This window comes from Phacochoerus africanus, chromosome 11 (assembly GCF_016906955.1).
Source record: "Phacochoerus africanus isolate WHEZ1 chromosome 11, ROS_Pafr_v1, whole genome shotgun sequence".
NCBI lineage: Eukaryota > Metazoa > Chordata > Mammalia > Artiodactyla > Suidae > Phacochoerus > Phacochoerus africanus.
Genome location: NC_062554.1, coordinates 19255238 through 19275481, shown reverse-complemented (window position 1 = coordinate 19275481; position 20244 = coordinate 19255238). Strand labels below are relative to the sequence as shown.

At 38.4% G+C, this 20244-nt stretch overlaps 2 protein-coding genes across 7 annotated transcripts; one reads left to right on the top strand and one right to left on the bottom strand.

Annotated features, from left to right (window-relative positions):
* Nucleotides 1-1123: 1123 nt before the first annotated feature.
* Nucleotides 1124-5175, top strand: CREBZF (CREB/ATF bZIP transcription factor). Its single transcript, XM_047752564.1, is given in 3 exon segments — nt 1124-1589; nt 1591-3882; nt 4499-5175. Coding segments are annotated over 2 exon segments (1065 nt in total). The 5' UTR covers nt 1124-1388; the 3' UTR covers nt 2455-3882; nt 4499-5175.
* A 5480-nt stretch (nt 5176-10655) lies between these two features.
* TMEM126A (transmembrane protein 126A) lies at nt 10656-19646 on the bottom strand. 6 transcript variants are annotated; one of them, XM_047752868.1, is made up of 6 exons: nt 19521-19646; nt 18749-18813; nt 16954-17084; nt 13315-13508; nt 11366-11480; nt 10656-10892 (listed from the first exon to the last, which is right to left on the bottom strand). In XM_047752868.1, exons 3-6 carry the CDS (start codon nt 17040-17042, stop codon nt 10700-10702), a joined length of 591 nt encoding a protein of 196 aa, XP_047608824.1. In that variant the 5' UTR covers nt 17043-17084; nt 18749-18813; nt 19521-19646; the 3' UTR covers nt 10656-10699. The 6 variants fall into 6 exon arrangements, with proteins under 6 accessions (XP_047608824.1, XP_047608825.1, XP_047608822.1 ...); XM_047752869.1 differs by having other exon boundaries at nt 19526-19646; XM_047752866.1 differs by lacking the exon at nt 18749-18813.
* Between the last annotated feature and the right edge of the window lie 598 nt (nt 19647-20244).

The window sequence follows — 20244 nt, the reverse complement described above, 5'->3', positions numbered from 1 at the left end:
AACTGAGTATAACCTGGTAAGAATATCCATCTCAAATCAACAGCTAGACACTACAGGTGTTTCTGTTCAAGTTAGGAATAAGACACGGAAGTTAGTTATTAAAAGCATTATTTAACATCAATTGGAAGTGCTATTTCATTATTAGTCAATATAATGAAGTGTTGCAAAGAAGATGGCAAAATTGTCATTATGTACAATAAGGTGATATGATTGTCTACCAGGGAAATTTGAATGAATAAGCTAAAAATAAAAACTATCAAGGAAGTTCAGTGGGTGAATCAGTTAAGAATTTAACAAAAAAATCAACAGCTTTCCTATGTAGCAATGATAACCATTTAGAAAATATAAAAGAAGAAATAATCTAGTCTAGTAGCAAAAAAATGCATAAAGTAACTGGGAAAAATAAATTAATAAATTTAATGCAACTTCCATGAAAATTCCAGCTTATTTTTGAACTTGGAAAATGTTATAAAGTTATCTGGAAGAATTAATGTTCAAATATAGATGAAAAATTCTGAGAAAGTATGAAATTCTGGGAGTATGCTTATCTGCAACTTTGGGATGATTCTGCAAAAAAGAAAAATTGTTTTTACCAATCTTTACATACAGATAAAGCACATTTGACAAAAGGACAATTGTTGAACTGTTAAGTCTGAGTATTGGGTGTTCAATTAGAGTATATACTGCAATATTCTTTCACATTCATATTCACATATTGTATATTTGGAAATTTTTAAAATAAAAACTTGGAAAAATTAAATTATATATGAAAGACTTATTTACCTCTCTTTTCTTCCAGTATTCTATAAGTGTTTGAAAAAAATCATGTGTTATAACGAAAGGAGAAAAATCTGATCATCAGGATAATTTTATTCATAAATTTGGTGTATCTAAAAGATCAATTCGTATGACAGTGGTTTTACTGCAGATGGAAGCTAGAATACAGGGATTGAGACTTGAGGGCCCAGAGGAGTGGCCACTCCTTCGATTAATCCTAGGTTTGTTGTTATTTTTGCCTCTGTTACTATGACATCACTGGAAATGTGGAGTTACTCCTACTCTCGACCTCACAGAACTCTCGCGATACCAGGGCCTGGTGGAGCGGGAAATGTGGTGGGAGGGGCCGGGCCAAGATTGACCGACTTCCGGCCAGGCCGTTGTCTGGGTGGCGCGGTCGAGTCATCGTTGGGCCTCGCCGCTCCGATCTCCCGTCCCTCCCCCCCGCCGCAGCGCGGGGGGGTCGACCAGCCAAGTGGGGGCGGGAGGTGACTCCGACCTTCCCCTTCACTTCGTTCTGGCCTGCACCCCGGCTACCCGCTTTGGGTCCTTGGGACCCGCGAGGCCCGGTCTGAGGGGCCGGGGCCTACGTGGGCCCGCTGCCGGGCCCCATGAGGCATAGCCTGACCAAACTGCTGGCGGCCTCGGGCAGCGACTCCCCAACCCGCAGCGAGAGCCCGGCGCCGGCCGCGACCTTCTCGCTGCCCCCGGACCTGAGCCGGGCGGCGGCGGAGGACGAAGGGACGGCGGCGGCCGGATCTCCCGGCCGCAAACAGCCTCGCGGAAACGAGGGCGAGTCGGAGGCCGGGAGGGGGGGGCCGCGGCGGCGTGGCCGTGCGCGCGCCCTCGCCCGAGGAGATGGAGGAGGAGGCGGTCGCCAGCGTCCCCGGGGACGAAACGGAGGACATGGACTTTCTGTCCGGGCTGGAACTGGCGGATCTGCTGGACCCCCGGCAACCAGACTGGCACCTGGAGCCCGGGCTCAGCTCGCCCGGGCCTCTCTCCTCGTCCGGCGGAGGCTCGGAGAGCGGTGGCCTGTGGCGAGGGGACGACGACGACGAAGCCGCGGCCGCTGAGATGCAGCGCTTTTCTGACCTGCTGCAGAGGCTGCTAAACGGCATCGGCGGCTGCAGCAGCGGCAGTGACACTGGCGGCGGCGAAAAGAGGCGGAGAAAGTCCCCCGGAGGCGGCGGCGGCAGCAGCGGCGGCAACGACAGCAACCAGGCGGCGACAAAGAGTCCCCGGAAGGCGGCGGCGGCGGCCGCTCGTCTGAATCGGCTGAAGAAGAAGGAGTACGTGATGGGGCTGGAGAGCCGAGTCCGGGGTCTGGCAGCCGAGAACCAGGAGCTGCGGGCCGAGAATCGGGAGCTGGGCAAGCGCGTCCAAGCACTGCAGGAGGAGAGTCGCTACCTACGGGCCGTCTTAGCCAACGAGACCGGACTGGCTCGCTTGCTGAGCCGGCTGAGCGGCGTGGGACTGCGGCTGACCACCTCGCTCTTCAGAGACTCGCCCGCCGGGGACCATGACTACGCGCTGCCGGTGGGAAAGCAGCAGCAGGACCTGCTGGAAGAGGACGACTCAGCCGGAGGAGTGTGTCTTCATGTGGACAAGGATAAGGTGTCGGTGGAGTTCTGCTCAGCGTGCGCCCGGAAGGCGTCGTCTTCTCTTAAAATGTAGGGTCAAGTAATCTGCTCTTTATCCGCGTTTACCCCTTTCAACTCCCTTACACCATGTAAAACACCTTAGTGGGACATCTTCACTGGACACATTTCAGAGGAGGAAAAAAAAAAGTAATATTGAATCTTTAAGTGTTTAGCTAAAAGCATGAATGTGACACTGTAACCAACTCCTAATGATAACATGTGACTATTAAATCTCTCTGACAGTTTCTTTTTTAGGTGATTTCCTTCCTGCCAGGCTCCGTTGTAGGGGTTACAGAACAGTCGTTCCCGCCTCACAACCTGGTAAGGATCCATCTCTTCACGTAACGCTCATGCTCTGCTGCTTAGTCTACTTTAATGGGCAACATCTCAATTCGTGTGTGTGTGTGTGATTTTTTTTTTTTTCTTTTTTGGAAGGTGGGAGGGGAATCTAATTTGGGCCCTGTCCACCCTGGAAACAGACTTGTGCTGGTCAGTAATGTATTCAAGATGCTTCTTCTGGTTGAAATAGCTGTTAATGTGTCCCCTTGTTCAGACTTGCGTGTACCTAGCTCTTCTGTCCCCAGTGTGGACATGGCCTTGGATGACATCGGTTCCAACTGTACACTGAAAGCTGCTAATAGAGATACAGTTTGGAGACAGTGACACAGGTGAAGTTGAATGGAAGTTCCGAGTTGTACAAGGTGCAAATTGGAATTCCAATTTTAGAGCAACTTTTCAGAGGTTGACAATAAGTACTTGGGGCATGCACAAATGTGATAGTTATTTTGCCGGAGATAACAGAAATCTCTTGAATAATCAAGAATGCCTTTTAGTTTTCTTAGGTCTAGACATACAGTCTATTCAGATTATAGATTTTTATATCACCATTAGAGAAATTGGAAATTAATGTGCACATCAGACTCCTGTGTTGGTTAATTGAAGGGGGAATAAGCATGGTCAATGGAATGTCTCTTTGAGGACCAGCACAGTGATTATCCTATCACTGAGTATGAATAAATTGTTGAACACCTTTATTTTTGTTGTACTAAAATTTTAGGTTAAATTTATGTATGATTAGACATTGACGGTTATGAAATGTGAATGAAAACGTGTAAAGTGAGGTTTCACAAAGAATCTTATTTTCCATATTTTAAGTCTGTGACCTATTTAAAAATAAGTTTTGAAATTGAGTGGTTCTGGCTACCTAATGACACAATTGACACTTTTCCCAAAGTTGGGACATAGTCTTCCCTTGAAGTACTCTATTGTCCAGTTGTATGGATTGAGTCACTGTGTCCTTCAGTGTAAGAGGCATTAAGAAATTCTTTGTGAAACATCACTGTTTGATAAAGTATATACGTATTTAGCATCCTTGTTTTTCTTTGTGCTAAAGTGGATACAGCTGTTGGGGCAGAAGAGACGGGACCAGCTGCTGGCCACATTTCCTGCTTTATTTTAAAAGGTAGTATAAGAAATGAGGAAAAAGAGGTAATATCAGGGCTTCTGCTTTTATTTTAAAATGTTCATAATTAAAAAGTATTTTCCAGCAGTCCAAAGATGTAAGTTATCTTACACATAATATGTTTTATTTTGTTGTTACTTGGTTATGAAAATGGAATCTTGTTCTTGCACAACTGTAAATGTTTTCTTGCTAGATAATACAATTTGAGACCTAACTTGGTCTCTGGTTTCCAGTGCATTACAGCATATTTTGTAAAATCATCTACTGCACTTGAGCATGAACGGATAGTAGCCAAACTCACAACCTGGAGTGACGAACCTGCTTATACGTAAGTGCAGGAGCAGGCCCCTCACAATGCAGCTGCATGGGTTTTTAGTGCCTACTGAATTATATATATATATATACAAACCAAAAGTAGTTGGAAAAATTATTTGAAATGACTAATTTGTGCTATCATTATGGAATATGTTAAATGTAGCTTTTTGAAACAGAAGCCTTGAATTGAAATTTAATTAATACTTGAACATTTTGTATATATTTCTTTGTATATAATTTTGTGCAGTACCAATGACAAAAATACGGTGTCATAATAAAACCAGGTTTGTTGATCTTTCAGTTATGGGCTCAAAGAATTTATTCATCTCTAACATGACATTGGAAAATAATGGATGAAAATAGGAAAAATGATTGTTGTTAATGCTGTGGGTCTTTAAAGGTTCTGGAAGCAGTAAGTGCGTTTTTCTAAAAATTATCCCATTCCCTTGGAGTATTTTCTTCCTAACGTCAATGATTTTCCTGCATTATTTGAAGTTTGGGGCTGGGGAGAAACAGTAGCAAAGCTTTCTGAATTGGGATGCTTTGAAATTCCAAGTCTAGATTTTTAGAATGTCATTTTATAAATGGCAGTTTTTGGAAATACTTGATTAAGAACTTTTGAAAATGGAGATTAGTATCGAATATTTTAAAAGCTGCTTTGTTAGGTTCCTTATGTTTCAACTGTCTTTTCTTAGTTTCCATTTCATTCGTTTTTTTTTTTTCTAATTTTGGTGACTTAGTGATTTTGTCATTTTTTACATCAGCGTCACGGTCTTGTTTTTACATGGTATTGCATGTACTTAGGACCTATCAGGGGCTTTAAATGAATTTGGTCATATTTATGTGTAAGCACATTTTACTGTAAATGTTTGGGTTTCTGAATTTACAACGGATCTGTTTATTTCAGTATGTAGTAAACAATATCTTAAAGTGTCCTATTCACTACTTGTTAATTAAAAAATTATGATTAATATGAAACTGTTGTCTTACTATTTTTAGAAAATTGTGTTTTGAATGATTAGTAGTTGGATAAAGGCCATTTCTGGAATATAATGTGGATGGTTTAGAAATTTTCAGGTTTGGCTCTATGTAATGGATGAAAGCAATTTAGTGTTTGGGGAGTCTTTTTTAATTTTTAAATTTTTGTCCTAATTGTGCCTCTGTGGCAAAATGATACAGAAAGAACTAGAGTAAAGTGGTAGCTTTTAATATTTGTCTTCTGGTGGTGATAGGAATTCATACATTAATTGAACTAACACATCATATTGACCTACTATTTCTATCATATTGACTTGATGTTTCTGCACTTCCTTGACCAAACCTAACTAAAAGTCCACGTTTGTTAAAATGTAGTCACACATGATATAATCCAACAAAAAGTGTTCGAAATATTTTAAATTTTTGTGCATTTTATAATCACTAAATTAATCTCTCTCTCTTCTCTTTAAACAGCTTAGCAGTGTCTGCAAAAACGAATCTTTTCCTACAACCTGTTAACTGACTGGACTGATGGTAACAAAGTAATTGTGGGAGCCATGTCGGTCAAATATTTGGCATCTGCTGAAAAAATGAATGCCATTTTCAAGTTCCCAAATTACTTCTATACTGATTTCACTTTCCAGAAATGGAGATATGAAAAGATTCTCTGGAATCCTTGAAAGACTTAATAGAAATACATGAGACTAAGTTAATTTTGGAACAAAATTATACTTTTTTGTCTTTCACGGGAGTGATAACTCAGTTCTTTGCATACCTTTTAAAAATTGTAACCTTTGAAGAGATGGTAGTATTTCATCAAGGAATATTAGATTCTTTACTCAATCAAGAGCACATTCTATGGATTTAGATTTAGTGGAATAGAATTACATAAACAGGCCATCAGTGATCACGAGGCATATCATGAGTTTGTATTTATTTCCTGGAACATGAGAGCTAATCTTAAGTACAGACACCTTGCTGTGAGGAATATAAAAGTTAATGTAAAGAGTAGTCTTTTTAAGTAGATGCACTGATTTGTCTGTATATCTTTGAAAACATTGATTATGAGAATGTGTGGGTAGTTAATTGCAATTCAGAGTAATGCCAAGATGTTTGGATTCTGAGGTTTTTGGCTTGAGCTTTTTGTGAGGACTTTTAAAAAATATTTTGAGGTTTCTAATGAATGGTATACTAGCTTCTGTGGTTTTATATTAAAATTTCTCTAGTATGTAAGGGCTTTAGTATTCTGGGTGATATGGGCTTTTTTCATGGAATATGGTTGTTTTACTTAATTGAAAACATTTTTTCAGCTCATTACAAGTGTGAAAAAACACTCAAAACTCTGGTCTTTTTATTTCATTTTTGTTGGATTATGTTAATACATTCTTTCACCTGGCCTAGACTTAGTCATTTTATCTTACTGACTCATTTGTGAAGTGTGCAGATGATAGAAGTGGGAAGGGGCAGTAGATAGGCTTTTATTTCTTTTCTTTACAGAATGATTCATCATAATAACTACAGTTTGATATTTACTAAATTTATCAAATCCACTCAGTTTCTTGTAATTCACTACCTCTCATGCCAGGCAGCAGAGAGCATTCCCAGTGGATTATACTTAAGTGACTGATGGATGCTCCTAAAGTGTGAGCTATTTGGGGACCATAACTATTGCTTTGCTAGAACAGAGTGGATAATTCATTGATAATAAGTTATTATCTTTTAAAATATTTTATTACCTAATTCAGCATTTTGGAGGTATACTTTAAGTTCTTACTAATTTAATCAGAATTTTAAGCTAAATAATCTGATAATTAACGAATAGGTTGTATTTTCATGTGTTTAGTTCGTTTTCCCCAGGCTGTCAGTAGAGTTTTGAGATATTCCCAAATGGTTAAACTTTATATTTTACTGTACTGTTTGTGCTGTTTTTTTCTTCAGAAACCAGGTAGTTACCATCTAAGGTAGGGATTCAGAAAGGGGAGTTCTTCCATTTGAAAGTTTTGCTTAGCTGCCACAGTATTTTTCACATACTTGAATACCTTAATTAATACTCCCTTACTTAATACTGTCTCTGCCATTCGCTCCCTTTTGTCTTATAATACCAGATTGAGCTCACACCTCTCAGCTAGACTCCAAGTGGTCATTTACTTTCAGTTTTAAAGTACAGAAGAGTTAGGAGCTCCTGTCGTCGTGGCTCAGTGGTTAACGAATCCGACTAGGAACCATGAGGTTGTGGGTTCGGTCCCTGCCCTTGCTCAGTGGGTTAAGGATCCGGCGTTGCCATGATCCTTAACCCATCCTGTAGTTGTAGGTCACAGACGTGGCTCGGATCCCGCGTTGCTGTGGCTCTGGTGTAGGTTGGTGGTTATGGCTCCGATTAGACCCCTAGCCTGGGAACCTCCATATGCCCTGGGTGTGGCCCAAGAAATGGCAAAAAGACTAAATAAATAAATAAATAAATAAATAAATGAAGTACAGAAGAGTTAAACTGGAGATAAATTTTATTCAGAAAGTAAATTATCATTAGCAACATAAATCTGTAGCATTTGAGAAAACAAATTTTAAAAGATACAGGTTAATAGAAAGTTGCCTTTTTCATTGCTTTGGTTACTGATAATAGTGTTTTTATTCTTAGTTTTTTTACCTTTCAAGATTTCTTAGAATCATTTCCCCTACTTTTTAAAAAAAAACCGGTTCACAGTGGAGTTTAATCATTTTTTTTGTAGTTTTATTGACCCCAAATTTGTTTTGTTGAAAATATTGCATAATTTTTAGTTAATCTGATTTTAAAATCAAGTTACTTGGCGTTTAGAACATTTGTGTAGCTCTGTTAATATGCATGGATTTGAATTTTATTGGTGGCCCAGCTTCCTTTAAACGGTGCCACCAAATTCTTTATCTTTCCTTTATAACCACTGAAGTCAATTTCCTGGACCTCTCTAGCTTCTAATGTACTGTAGTCTGGGGTTTACAGATTATTTTAAGTATAGTATAATATGAACTTTCTTTTTTAAAGTAAGTATTCTGAATAAATTGTAAAAGATAGCTTTAAGTAGTTTGTTTACTGTGATAGAACTGAAATATTAAACTGTTTTTCCTGGCCAAGGCAGTGTTCTTTAGGACTTAGCTAAATTGTAATGCAGATCACAGGAGGCTCAACACACTTAGTGCCCCCTGACCAAAAATTTTGGTAGACTTGTAGCAACAGGTTTAAAATAACATGCTCTTTGGCTTATGTTGCCTATTTTTACTAATTGAGATGATTTAAGAAATACGTGGTAGAGGACAGGTTTAGAAATACTTTTTGGTTACAGAACTCATTGTACATTAAAAAAAAAAACTGTTTATAGGTGGTATTATGCTAGGGAACACGTACTGTGGAATATATAAGGATAAGGAAACAATTTGTACTAAATTATCAATTTAGTTTTGTCAGTGGTTTTGAATATCTAAGTTGATTATACCTTTCTCTATTTTTAAAGAGCCTAATTCAATAATAATTTGGCTTTATTTTTGAAGTCAGAAATTCTAATTCTTTTTTTTTTTTACTGTGATAAATAGAATTGTGCTTTAAATTAAAGTGACAGAATGCAGGTAAAATGTGTAATTTTGGTTCAGAAAGCTTATTTTGATATTTTAGCTTATAAAATAAACTGGGTTTTTTTGGTAGAGGTTTTTTGGTTTGTTTTTGCCTTATATGTTTTTCTCCCTAGTTTAAAAGTAAAGCATATTCATTGTAGAAAACTGGGAATATCCAAAGAGGAATCAGGATGAAAAGAAAAATTATCTGTAAGTCTATAGCCCAGAGAATACACAGTAAAATATAGATCCTTTTGCTTCATGATTGGGATTAACTTTTATCAAAATAGTTTGATAGGGAATATATTTTAGGTACCTGTTGAAAGGACAAATCTTGCTCTGAAAAACTGAAAGTGTATTTTGTTAATTTCAGTTTAATTTTAAATCTTTGGCTGCATTGCTTTCTTTAAGGAACTCTATTCCACTCCCAGAGCTGCCTGTTTTAGGTGACAGGCTAAATCCTCCTTTCATATAATTTTAAGTAGCAAAGATTATTTAACAGATCTGTCACTCTATTTGGAAGGAATAGTTACGATGCTTGTGAATATGATCTAGGATGAGACTTAATATTTTGTTTGGTATGACTTGGCTTGTTTCATAGGTGTTGGCTTAGGTCTGTTGTATTGTCCAGTATGCAAGCTTTTAGTCACGTGTGGCTAAAAAATTTAATCAAAACATTTAGTTCAGGCCTATTACTTACATTTCAGACTCAGTAGCCATCTATGACTAGTGCTGATATATTGTAAGATATAAAATATTTTTTCATCAGAAATTTTTTTGGAGTTCCTGTCGTGGCTCAGTGGAAACAAAACTGACTAGCATCCATGAGGACACAGGTTCAATCCCTGGCCAGTGGGTAAAAGATCTGGTGTTGCCATGAGCTGTGGTGTAGGACACAGACGTGGCTCAGATCTGGCATTGCTGTGGCTGTGGTGTGTAGGCTAGTGGCTACAGCTCTGATTTGACTCCTAGCCTGGGAACCACCATATGCTGTGGGTGAGGCCCTAAAAAAAAAAAAAAAGTTTTGTTGGACAATGCTGATTTAGATGCTGTCACATAAAATGGTTTAATGAACTGAGATAAAATGTTTTAGGAAGGGGAACAGAATAGGTCATTTCACAAATTTAAATAATCTATTTTAGGAAGTGAGGAATAGGCTAGGATATTTCAAAGAACAAAACCAGAAACAGTAGGAGGAATATGGCTGCCATTTGAATGCCTGATGTCAGGAGCTATGTTAAGTCAACTTACATACATTATGTTATATACCAATCTTGAGTGAGGTTACTGATAAAACTGAGGGCCAGACTTGTTTAGTGTCATACAGCTGAAAAAAAAAAAAAAAAAAAGGTTCAAGTCTATGTGATTGCAAAGAATTAATATACCACACTGGAGGAAAGCTTTCAAAGACAGAATTTGCTTCAATCTTAGAGTTGTCCAAGGATATAAAAAGATGACTTTTGAAATAGGTGTATCATTAGGACAGCTCAAGCTGAGCCTGAATAATCACGTCAAGAATACTAGAATTGATCCCTCTCTGAGGAATGTTTTTAAATATGTTCTAAGATCCTGTGAATGAACTACCTATGGGAAACAGTGAATTGAGAAAATGAAGTAGAACATTAGTGTACTGATACTCCTCCCACGCCTCCATTTTCATTCCTGTTTGGATTCTTTATGAGGTGTTCAGTGAAAATTTTTATATGGTTATTTTTTTCCTGTGTGATGACCAAACTCTGCCTAATGTAAAAGAGTAGAGCAAGCAGTGTGGGAGACAATACTGGGAAAACTAGAGAAGTTATGCTCTTGTTTAAGTGGTAGTATGGACCAGCCTTTTGATCCCAGAATTGTACCGCATGTGATAAATTTTAAGTCTGTGTTTACTCATACTTAGACAGAGGTTATTTTTTATAATTTTATTCTTGTGTACAGACTTGTTTTAGAATCAGTGCATTTCCAGGCCAGGTTCAGGTAACTGAAGAGCCTTTATAAGTACTTTATATTGTCTAGACCCAAGGTATGCTCCAAACCCAGTCTGGAGCAAAATGGGAAATAACATCTTTCTAAAGACAGGCTTAGAAATCCTCATCCAGTAATTTAAGATGTTTCCTTTCTCAGGTAGCAGTGCTGAGTTATACCTGTAAGAAAACATTGAGACAATTCACTAGAAAAGATAGTTTTATCAAGGGGCAAACCTGTATACAATACCTATTAATCTTGGAAGTCTTAAAATAAAACTAAGAGTGCATCTGAGGATAACTGAATTATTTCGGTTTATAGCTAGACATTTTCTGATAGACTTATTCAGACTAACATTATGCATATAATGTAGCTTTTACGCTAGTCAGGGTACTGTTGGTAGCTTTGTAGCTGACATTCATTTCAGGTCTCAACTTGATGTACTGAATGTCAGCTGAATGTTACTGAATCTCAACATCAAGTTGAGACCTGACATTACACATCCAGGAGATAATATGATAGTTTCTAGAACTGTTTTCAAATTCTTGAGCAGTATTCCTTGATTACTGTTAAGAAAAAAATCTTACCTCTTTTAAATCAAACAAGTAAATTATTGAAGTTTTTCAGTGACTGAAAAAACAAATAATCCTACCTGGCTGCAAGGCCACCATTCACAGGTAGAGCCAAGAAAACAGGATACAGACCACCAAAAACAAGACCAACCAATCCACCTCGTATTATGGTACAGGTTTCACAATGCAAATCACCTAGGAAATAAAATAGTTCTGCAAATCGACAGGCAAGCAAACATGATTTAAAGAAGGCAAGATCCCCTTATATGTACCTCAGATAATCTGAATTTTCAGGCAGTAAATATAGCAAATGCTTTTCTACATGGCATGTTAAAAGGTATAATGTATGGATAATCTAAAACAGCAAGGAATAACTGATAAAACCATCTTAGGAAAAACTCATTTGTTCTGACCTTGGATATAATAATCTAGGTTTGCATGGTTTCTAGTTTTCAGCACTTGTATTAATAAACCTGAGCTAACATTTTGTCTTTAAGAAACATTTTTAGGAGCTCCTGCTGTGGCAGAGAATCAGTGGCATCTCTGGAGTGCTGGCCTGGTACAGTGGGCTAAGGATCTGGCCTTGCCATGAAGGTCACAACTGCAGCTTGGATCTGATCCCAGGCCTGGGAACTCCATATCCCATGGGGTGGACAAAAATGGGTGGGTGGGGACACACACACACATGCTTTTTTAAACTCACGGGGAATGTTTTAACAATTTGATTCATCTTACATTTTTACATTATATAGTGTGATTTTATTTTTATAAATCCTATAATCATTTCCAAGTAAGTACAAGGTATTAAAATTAGAAAGCTAAGTTCACCTTTGTTTTCACTGATTCTTTTCGTTTCATTGTGGACTAGGTTTCCCTGGATCATAAAAATTCTTTACACTCTGATCTTGACTGATTCAAGCAAAATATTCATCCAATTTAAATAAATTTGGAGTAGCACTTACAAGAATGTAAATGGACTGCCTCTCTCCCCACCACTACCTGTGGTAATAATTTTTTTTTAAGTGGCTGTATCCACAGCATATGGATGTTCCTGGGCCAGGGATTGAATCTGAGCCACAGCTGTAACCTGTGCAGCAGTACCTGCAGCAATGCCAGATCCTTTAACCCAATGGGCCATGCTGGGGGTGGAACCCATGCCTCTATAGTGACCTGAGCTGCTGCAGTCAGGTCCTTAACCCACTGTACCACAGTGGGAGCGCCTGGTAATTTTTTTTTTAATTATTGAATATTTTGTCATGATTTAGTTGTACTTGGAACACTCAACAAATATGGTAAACTGTCCACAGGATATCAGCTCTCCATGTATTTTGTTTTTTGGTGGTTTTTTTTTTGTTTTGTTTTGTTTTGTTTTTTGGTCTTTTTGTCTTTTCTAGGGCTGCACCCGGGGCATATGAAGGTTCCCAGGCTAGAGGTCTAATCGGAGCTGTAGCCTCCGGCCTACACCACAGCCACAGCAATGCCAGCTCTGAGCCATGCCTGCGACCTATACCACAGCTCACGGCAGTGCTGGATCCTTAACCCACTGAGCAAGGGCAGGGACCGAACCCGCAACCTCATGGTTCCTAGTCGGATTTGTTAACCACTGAGCCACGATGGGAACTGCTAGATTTCCATGTATTTTGTATGTATATACATTTAGTCTTGAGAGATTTACTACATGAACAGTCTTGTTCCCATAAACATTTTTTTCCTTTGAAGAAACTTTTGTAATTTTTTTCTTTTAACTAAGGCAGCATTTTTTAGAAATAAAATTTCCAAATATTTCCTTATTAGCACCGAGAGAATTTAGATAAAGGAACATATTTAGAATTAGTATGATTTTATTTGTTTGTATGCAAATACGAATTAATTGCTACTTCACACAGAGAGGCTAGCAAGGTTCAAACTTATCCAAGTAATGACTACATTATAGCATGTAGCTACTTGCTATTAGTATTTAAGGATTAATGTAAGGCGCAAATAATGTATACCAAAGCAAACTTGCTGGCGATAGTAAAACAGAATTTACCTGTATTCAAAGGTAAGCTTATAAAACCTTTGTAAGAAACGTGTGCTGTCAAAAATGGGATCACTGCCATTGGTAAGCCAGCAGCTATACGAGCCTGTGTCACATGTAAGATGCGTCGAAAATGACTATTTGCTATTAGGCCACAGAGAGCAGCATTAATTCCAATGTATGTTGATCCATTTTCAAGCAGATTCCTGAGTGAGGAAAAAAACAGTAACTTTTTGGGCTCTGTTGTATATGTAAGCTCTCCAATAATTCTGGCATATGTTATAGAATTTAACAGGATTTAAGGAATAAAAGAGTCAAACATTTATACCTTACAGCTCTATAAAACAAAGGCCTTTTAAAATTATGTTTTACATATAGAGTTTTATTCTAAAAGGCTTTAATGTGGTTGATTAAAGATACAGTGATAGATTTAGTTTTGCTAAATGTATTTTGTGATTTTGCAAAAGATATTGGAATGGAAAATTTCCCCCAACTACATAGCAAGGAAGAGCTTCTGAAGAGTGATTTGGATGCCTCTCTAGGCTTTCATGATACCCCATACTTAACTTCTGTACTATAAGGTGATACTGTCTTATCGCTGATTAACATGTCAGGCTTCCCCACTAGTCTGTAAACAACTTGAAGAGAATGGATACAAGGATATATGCATCTTGGTTTCAATAGCACCTGATACATAAAAGGCATTCATTCAGTAAAGTGGAGTGTTTCCTTTTACTCTTCCTTGAAGCATTAGTCAGGATTGGCAGATTTGGAGGAAGACAAAGAGTTAAGGGATACTCTATGCTATGTATTTTACAAGATTTCATTGAAATAAGAATAAATTGATGCTTTGGAATATAAGTGGTAGAAATGGGTTTTAAGCAAGGCATGTGAGTTTTAAAATGCATGTTCTATGCAACCCTCAAACTGCTGAATACTGAAAATATTCCAATTTAGATTCTTCAGCCTACCACTTAACTTTTTTACTTATCAATTTTCTCATTACTCTTAATTAGGCAAACTAGCCACACAATGCCCCCTCTAACTTAAATGGTTAACATTCATCTTAAGACAGCTTTTCTAGGAATTCCCAATTGAGCTTTTTATATTGTATAAGGTATTACATGTCACTTTGCAGTCATAATGGCATTTGATATTCAATCACTGAGCACCTACTGCATGCAGCAGACTTAGTGATGAAGGCACAAAAATTATCTTTTACCTTTAGTGTTTCCATAGTTTATCATTGGAGAATAAAAGACATGTAAACTTGAGATACGACAGAAGTGTACTTAAGTGGTGATGGCAATACAAAGGAGGCAGTTTAGAAACAGAGTACATCATTTAAATTGGGATGAGGGCCTAGAGAAGCTACCAAACAGTAACAACAGAAAACACATAACTGCAAAAAAAGACCTGTGTATTTTTGTGGGAGCTGAGGGAATGGGAAACTCGAGGACTTCCTCTAAAATATTTCATCTTCATAACAATACTATGAAATACAAAATCTCCATTTTTAGTCACAAGAACAAATGCTCAGAGAGGTAAACAATTTGCCCGTATATTATACATCAATTAATTATTAAAATACATTATATGTTGATAGTGTTAAACATTAAAAAATCACATAAGTACCTAAATGTAACAAGGAGTGTAACTGGAATATGAACAGCAAAATTTGCTGTCTCCCAACCAGATTTTAATTTCATGTTGCTTAAAGTCACTTTTCTTTTTTTAGGGCCACACTTGCGGCATATGGAAGTTCTCAGGCTAGGGGTTGAATTGGAGCTGCAGCTGCAGGCCTATGCCACAGCCACAGCAACATCAGATCTGAGCCATGTGCTCGAACTACACCACAGCTTGCCGCAACACTGGATCCCAGTCAAACCTGCATCCTCTTGGATACCAGTTGGGTTTGTTATCACTGAGCCACAATGGGAATGCCAAAGTCACATTTTTTTTTAAGTTAATAATTCAATACAAAATTGTTATTATCTAGCAGCCCCACTGCCAGTCAGTGTTCCTGAAAAGTGCCATACAATTACTAATGTAAACTCATGACTTTTTGACAAGATACACTCACAGAATAACTAGATACATGAACTAAACACATGAAATAAAAGACAAGATTTAATATTTGGCAATGAAACACACATCAAATTACTATAGATTAGTAAGTGAAGTGTTTGATGTTAAGTTTCATAAACTTAAGATCTCTTCAAATTATTGGTATACTTATCTAACTGGTAATGCAAGAAACAATTCAAATTTAGGAGAAGTAGGATAGATAAAATATGAAGAGGGGAAAAATAGAGGATAAGGCAAAGATATATGCTGTCATCTGCCCTGTTTAGGTGCCAGTGTTTGAAAACAACTTACTACTTACAAACTAAAGCTTACTTTGCAGTTCCAGCTTACTTCCCTATTGCTTACTCTTCGAATTGGTGAAAATCCCGGTAACACAACTGCTTAATTTTCCTCAAGGCTGTCATATCTCCTGTTTTTCTGGGGTCACTCTTTCTGCTTTTCCTACCTTGTTGGGCCTGGAAATATGGGCATAAGTCTCTTTTTTGCTTGGGAAGTTTTTTTGTTTACCTCTGGAAAGCAGTAACAGGATGTGCCAGCATGTATGTGTGGTTGGGGGGGGAGTTGGGTATACAGTTTATGAAATCTCACCACTTTCTTTTTACTGCCCTTGGTTTATAGGCTCTCCCTTGTTGAGCTGGTAAGTGGCAGCAAGACAGTAAGATTATACTTCCACATGTATTCCAAATCCATCCTTTTTTTTTTTTTTTTTTTAACCTCAGCTGCAACCACTAACTGTTCACCAGGATTGCTATGCCAGTTTTCCTACTGGTTATCTTCTTTTCTCTTCTCCCTTAAATCTGTTTTCCAAAAAGCAGCTGAATTCTTCTTGGGAATTGTTAACTGGATCATTCCCTGCTTAAAACTCTTCCTTATAAAACCTTATCCCCACTTTCCTTGTACTTTAGTAACATTGGTTCCTCAGACAGGACAAACTCATTGCTATCCTGTGACCTAGGCATATATACCATTCCTTCTTCTCTGCAGGCTGGCTCTTCATTTTGGTCTCAGATTTTCAGTTTAAATGGAACCTCAAGAGAGGCTGCCTTGCCAAAGAGGTCTAAGAACATTTTGCAGAAGTGTACTGCAGTTCACTCAGTGTTGTCTTTAAAGATCATTTTGTTTATATAAGAAATATATATAAATTTAATATCTTAAAGATCTTTTAGCCACAATCCCATTTGTCTGCCATTCCTGTCTAGCCATGTGTGTTACATGGTGCACTCTTAGACTGGTAAGCATGGTGATAGGAAAAACAGTTTAAAACCTAAAGTTTTGTTATTTAAATTAGTCCATAAATGTTTACATTTGACTCTAAGCCAAATGGAAAAAAAAAGAACTATCATGTGTCCAAAAAGATTCGTCCTCTTAAAGAAATGAATTGTAGCCTCGACCTCAAGTAAAATGGTTAATCTCTCTGGGCCTTTGTTTTCTCATCAATGCAAGAAAAAAATTCAGTTTCCTTCTGACATTCTATGTTATTTATATTCAAACCAAATAAATTTGAGATGAATCAATGATGAAAATCTACCTGATAACAATGATTTAATTAAGAAGGGATCTTACCTTTCTGCTTCTGGAAGTTGGCTGGTTTTTCTGGTTATGATATCAATTAAGTTTTCCTTGATAGTATCATCTGGTTCATGATTTTCCATCTTGAGCCTTAAATTAAAATACTATTTTTTGATGATGTATATCTATAGAAAAACAGCAAAAAGGCTTACAAAAAACCTTCTGAAGACCATATTTAATTTTTTAAAAAATTAGCCACAGCTTGATTTCATAATATGAAAAATTAATGCATAAACACTACCCTCCCCCTCAAAACCCAATTCTATGTGAATTGAAACCAGAATATGAAACACAACACATAAGGCTTGTAGGAAAAAAACACAAAATCTTTGTAACACTTAAAAATATTTTAAATTTCCCAATAGCACTAACCATAAAAGACATAAAGTTAATATTAAACTAATATTAACTAAAATGAACTTGTGTTTATCAATAGATACCATAAAGATAAGCTAGTGTGGGAGCAAATGTTTGTTATGCAACTGACAAAGGAGTAGTTTGTATCCAGAATATACAAATCAACAAGAATAACAAGCAACCTAATAGAAAAACTTTTAAAAGATCTGAACAGGACTTCAAAAAGAAGAAAGTCAAACCTCACTGTAATCAGGGAAATAGAAATTAAATTTCAATTATTGACTGGAATGTAAGGTAACTGAAACTCATGTCCTGCTGGTGGAAGCATAAATTGTGCCCCCCAAAAAGAATTTTGGTATTATTTAATAGGTAGAAGACACATACTCAGCAACTGCACTTCTAGGTGTATTCTAGAGCAGAGGTCAGCAAACTTATTTAAAGGGCCAGAGAGTAAATATTCTAGGCTTTACAGGAAACATAATGGTTTTTGTCAAATACTTGAACACAGACTCAATATAATAAATATTTTGGGGCATTCCCATTGTGGCACAGTGGAAACAAAGCCGACTAGTATCCATGAGGATGTGGGTTTGATCCCTCCATCAGTGGGTCAGGAATCCGGCATTGCTGTGAGCTGTGGTGTAGGTAGCAGGCTTGGCTCAGATCCTGAGTTGCTGTGGCTGTGGCGTATAGGCTGGCAGCTGTAGCTCCAATTTAACTCCTAGCCTGGGAACTTCCATATGCCATAAGTGCAGCCCTGAAAAGCAAAAAAAAACAAAAAAGGTATTCTGGCTGGCTGTACAGAGGAAATAAGCTATAGGCTTTCTTCTGGACCACTGGAGGGTGGTTTATCTCTGCACTAGTTGAGGTGAATAAAGGAGTAAGGGGATGGGTGAATGAAGAATTTTAGCCTGAAGATTTAGAGTATTAAATAAGATTTCAGGGTAGCAGAGCTAAGAAAGCAAAAGTTCAGAAATAAAGGACTTTTTTTTTTTTTTTTTAGGGCTGCACCCGTAGCATATGGAGGTTCCCAGGCTAGGGGTCGAATCAGAGCTGCAGCCACCAGCCTACACCACAGCCACAGCAATGCCAGATTTGAGCTGTGTCTGTGACCTACACCACAGCTCACAGCAACGCCAGAATCTTACCCACTGAGCAAGGCCAGGGATTGAACCTGCGTCCTGTGTCCTCATGGATGCTAGTCAGGTTCTTTTCTGCTGAACTACCACGGGAACTCCAGGACGTGGTTTTATGAAATTAAATTTTCTTGGTTCATCATTCATTTTCTATGAGATTAATTTACACACCAACAAATATTTACTGGGTAGCTAGTAGATATATAAGAGACCAGGAAAATGTTCAGTGCACTGAAATTTCATATCCCTGCACTTACAGTTAACCTAAGTACTACAATGTAGGCTCAGAAATTTACCTCTATGTTTCTTGGATGCAAATTTCTTGAGGGCCTTGGTTACATAACATGATAGGATCTTTGCCCTACAGGAATATTAGTTAATATTAGTTTAATTATTAGGAATAATTTTGTGTTGTGGGGATGGGGGTAAGGGGTGGTGCTGGAGCAAGATATAAAAATCAAATTTAGTATATATAAAGTGTACAGTATATATGTCTGAAATGTTTGAAAGTCCAGCTTAGTGCTATCACTAGAAAGTTTTCTGTTCCATGCTCTGCATATTTTTGAGGTTCCTGGTTCTGTGAACTAGCCATTTCTAAGGCGTGGATATTAAGTCACCCTTGTTTTGGTAAAAGTTCTGATGAAGCAGCCAGGAGCAGGCCACGGTTATTACCCCGGTTATTAATAAATCCCTATCAAAGACAATGCAACGTTTAAATATTACAAACATTTCAAAAGGTTTTTGCACTAGCTACCTTTCATGGCTCAGGATAGCTCCTAAAATAGACAAAATTAAATTAGGTCAAGGTGACTCTGTAAATCGGCAGTAAACCTGGAATTAAATTCAAGCAGTCTTTCTCCCCCTCCTCCTAGGCTTAATTTAAATATAAGGCCTTTTCTTTTCGGGTGGAAAGTGAAGGGACTGTGTCGGTGCCCTAGAACCGACTTCTCCCCTTCCGACTCAAGTCCTGGGATCTCATTCCCGCGCTACAGGTGAACAGCACGTCACCACGCCGAGCTTCTCTTGATATTGCGCGGTTTACTGCACCCTTTTTCCCGGAACCAGTACCTTACTTTCTCCTTCCAGCAGTCGGGGCCTCCTCTGGTCTTCCTCAGCCACGCGAAGGCTCACTCCAACCTCTGCGCAACGCGCCCGGGCGCAGCCATTTTTCCGACACGTGACGCGGTCCGGGGCGGGCGCTGGGTGGCCGCGCGGCAGGTGATTGGGCTACCGGGAGGGAGGTTGCACCCAGAGCCTTCCCTCCTCGGGAAGGTGCTGTGCCTCCCAGCAAGGAAGTTTGGCTACCGTGGAGAGTACTTACTGCTTACAACCTTCTCCCGCCTCTCGGAACAGAGCTTTCGGAAATTGAGAAATTTCCAGATTTCCCCTTTCGTTGTCTCTTTCGTTGAAAATCTACCTCTGGTAAGTTCCTTAAAACTTCCTAACCATTAGATTATGCCTCATGTATTGACATTGGCTATGTGAAAAAAACCCTGCATAGCCCTGGGCATACGAGATAGGTACCTGAGATTTCTTTGCTCCATTGATTGTCTGTTCTCCCTTAGATCTTGAACTTCTTGTGCCATGTTACGGTTTGGTTGATTGTGCCACCGAAATCCGAACACTTTAAGTGCCAGCAGGAGCATTCTCCGTCCCCATCCCCGCCCAGTAGAGTACTGTTTATAAAAAGGAGGAGTAGGTGAATGAGGCGAAAGAAAACTTTTCAGAGCGAGGGAGTCTTGTAGCTCCCTCAGGACAATTAAGAACCAAAGTCTTGAACCAAATTTCAGGA

Bases quoted from the DNA above. Each gene is read 5' to 3' on its own strand.
- TMEM126A (XM_047752868.1), bottom strand. From the start codon at position 17,042: ATGGAAAATCATGAACCAGATGATACTATCAAGGAAAACTTAATTGAT. The intron at 11,481-13,314 runs GTAAATTCTGTT...TTTATTTCCTAG, and splicing joins AAGCTTACCTTTGAATACAG to GTGATTTGCATTGTGAAACC. The intron at 10,893-11,365 runs GTAGGATTATTT...GTTTTCTTACAG, and splicing joins AATGGTGGCCTTGCAGCCAG to GTATAACTCAGCACTGCTAC.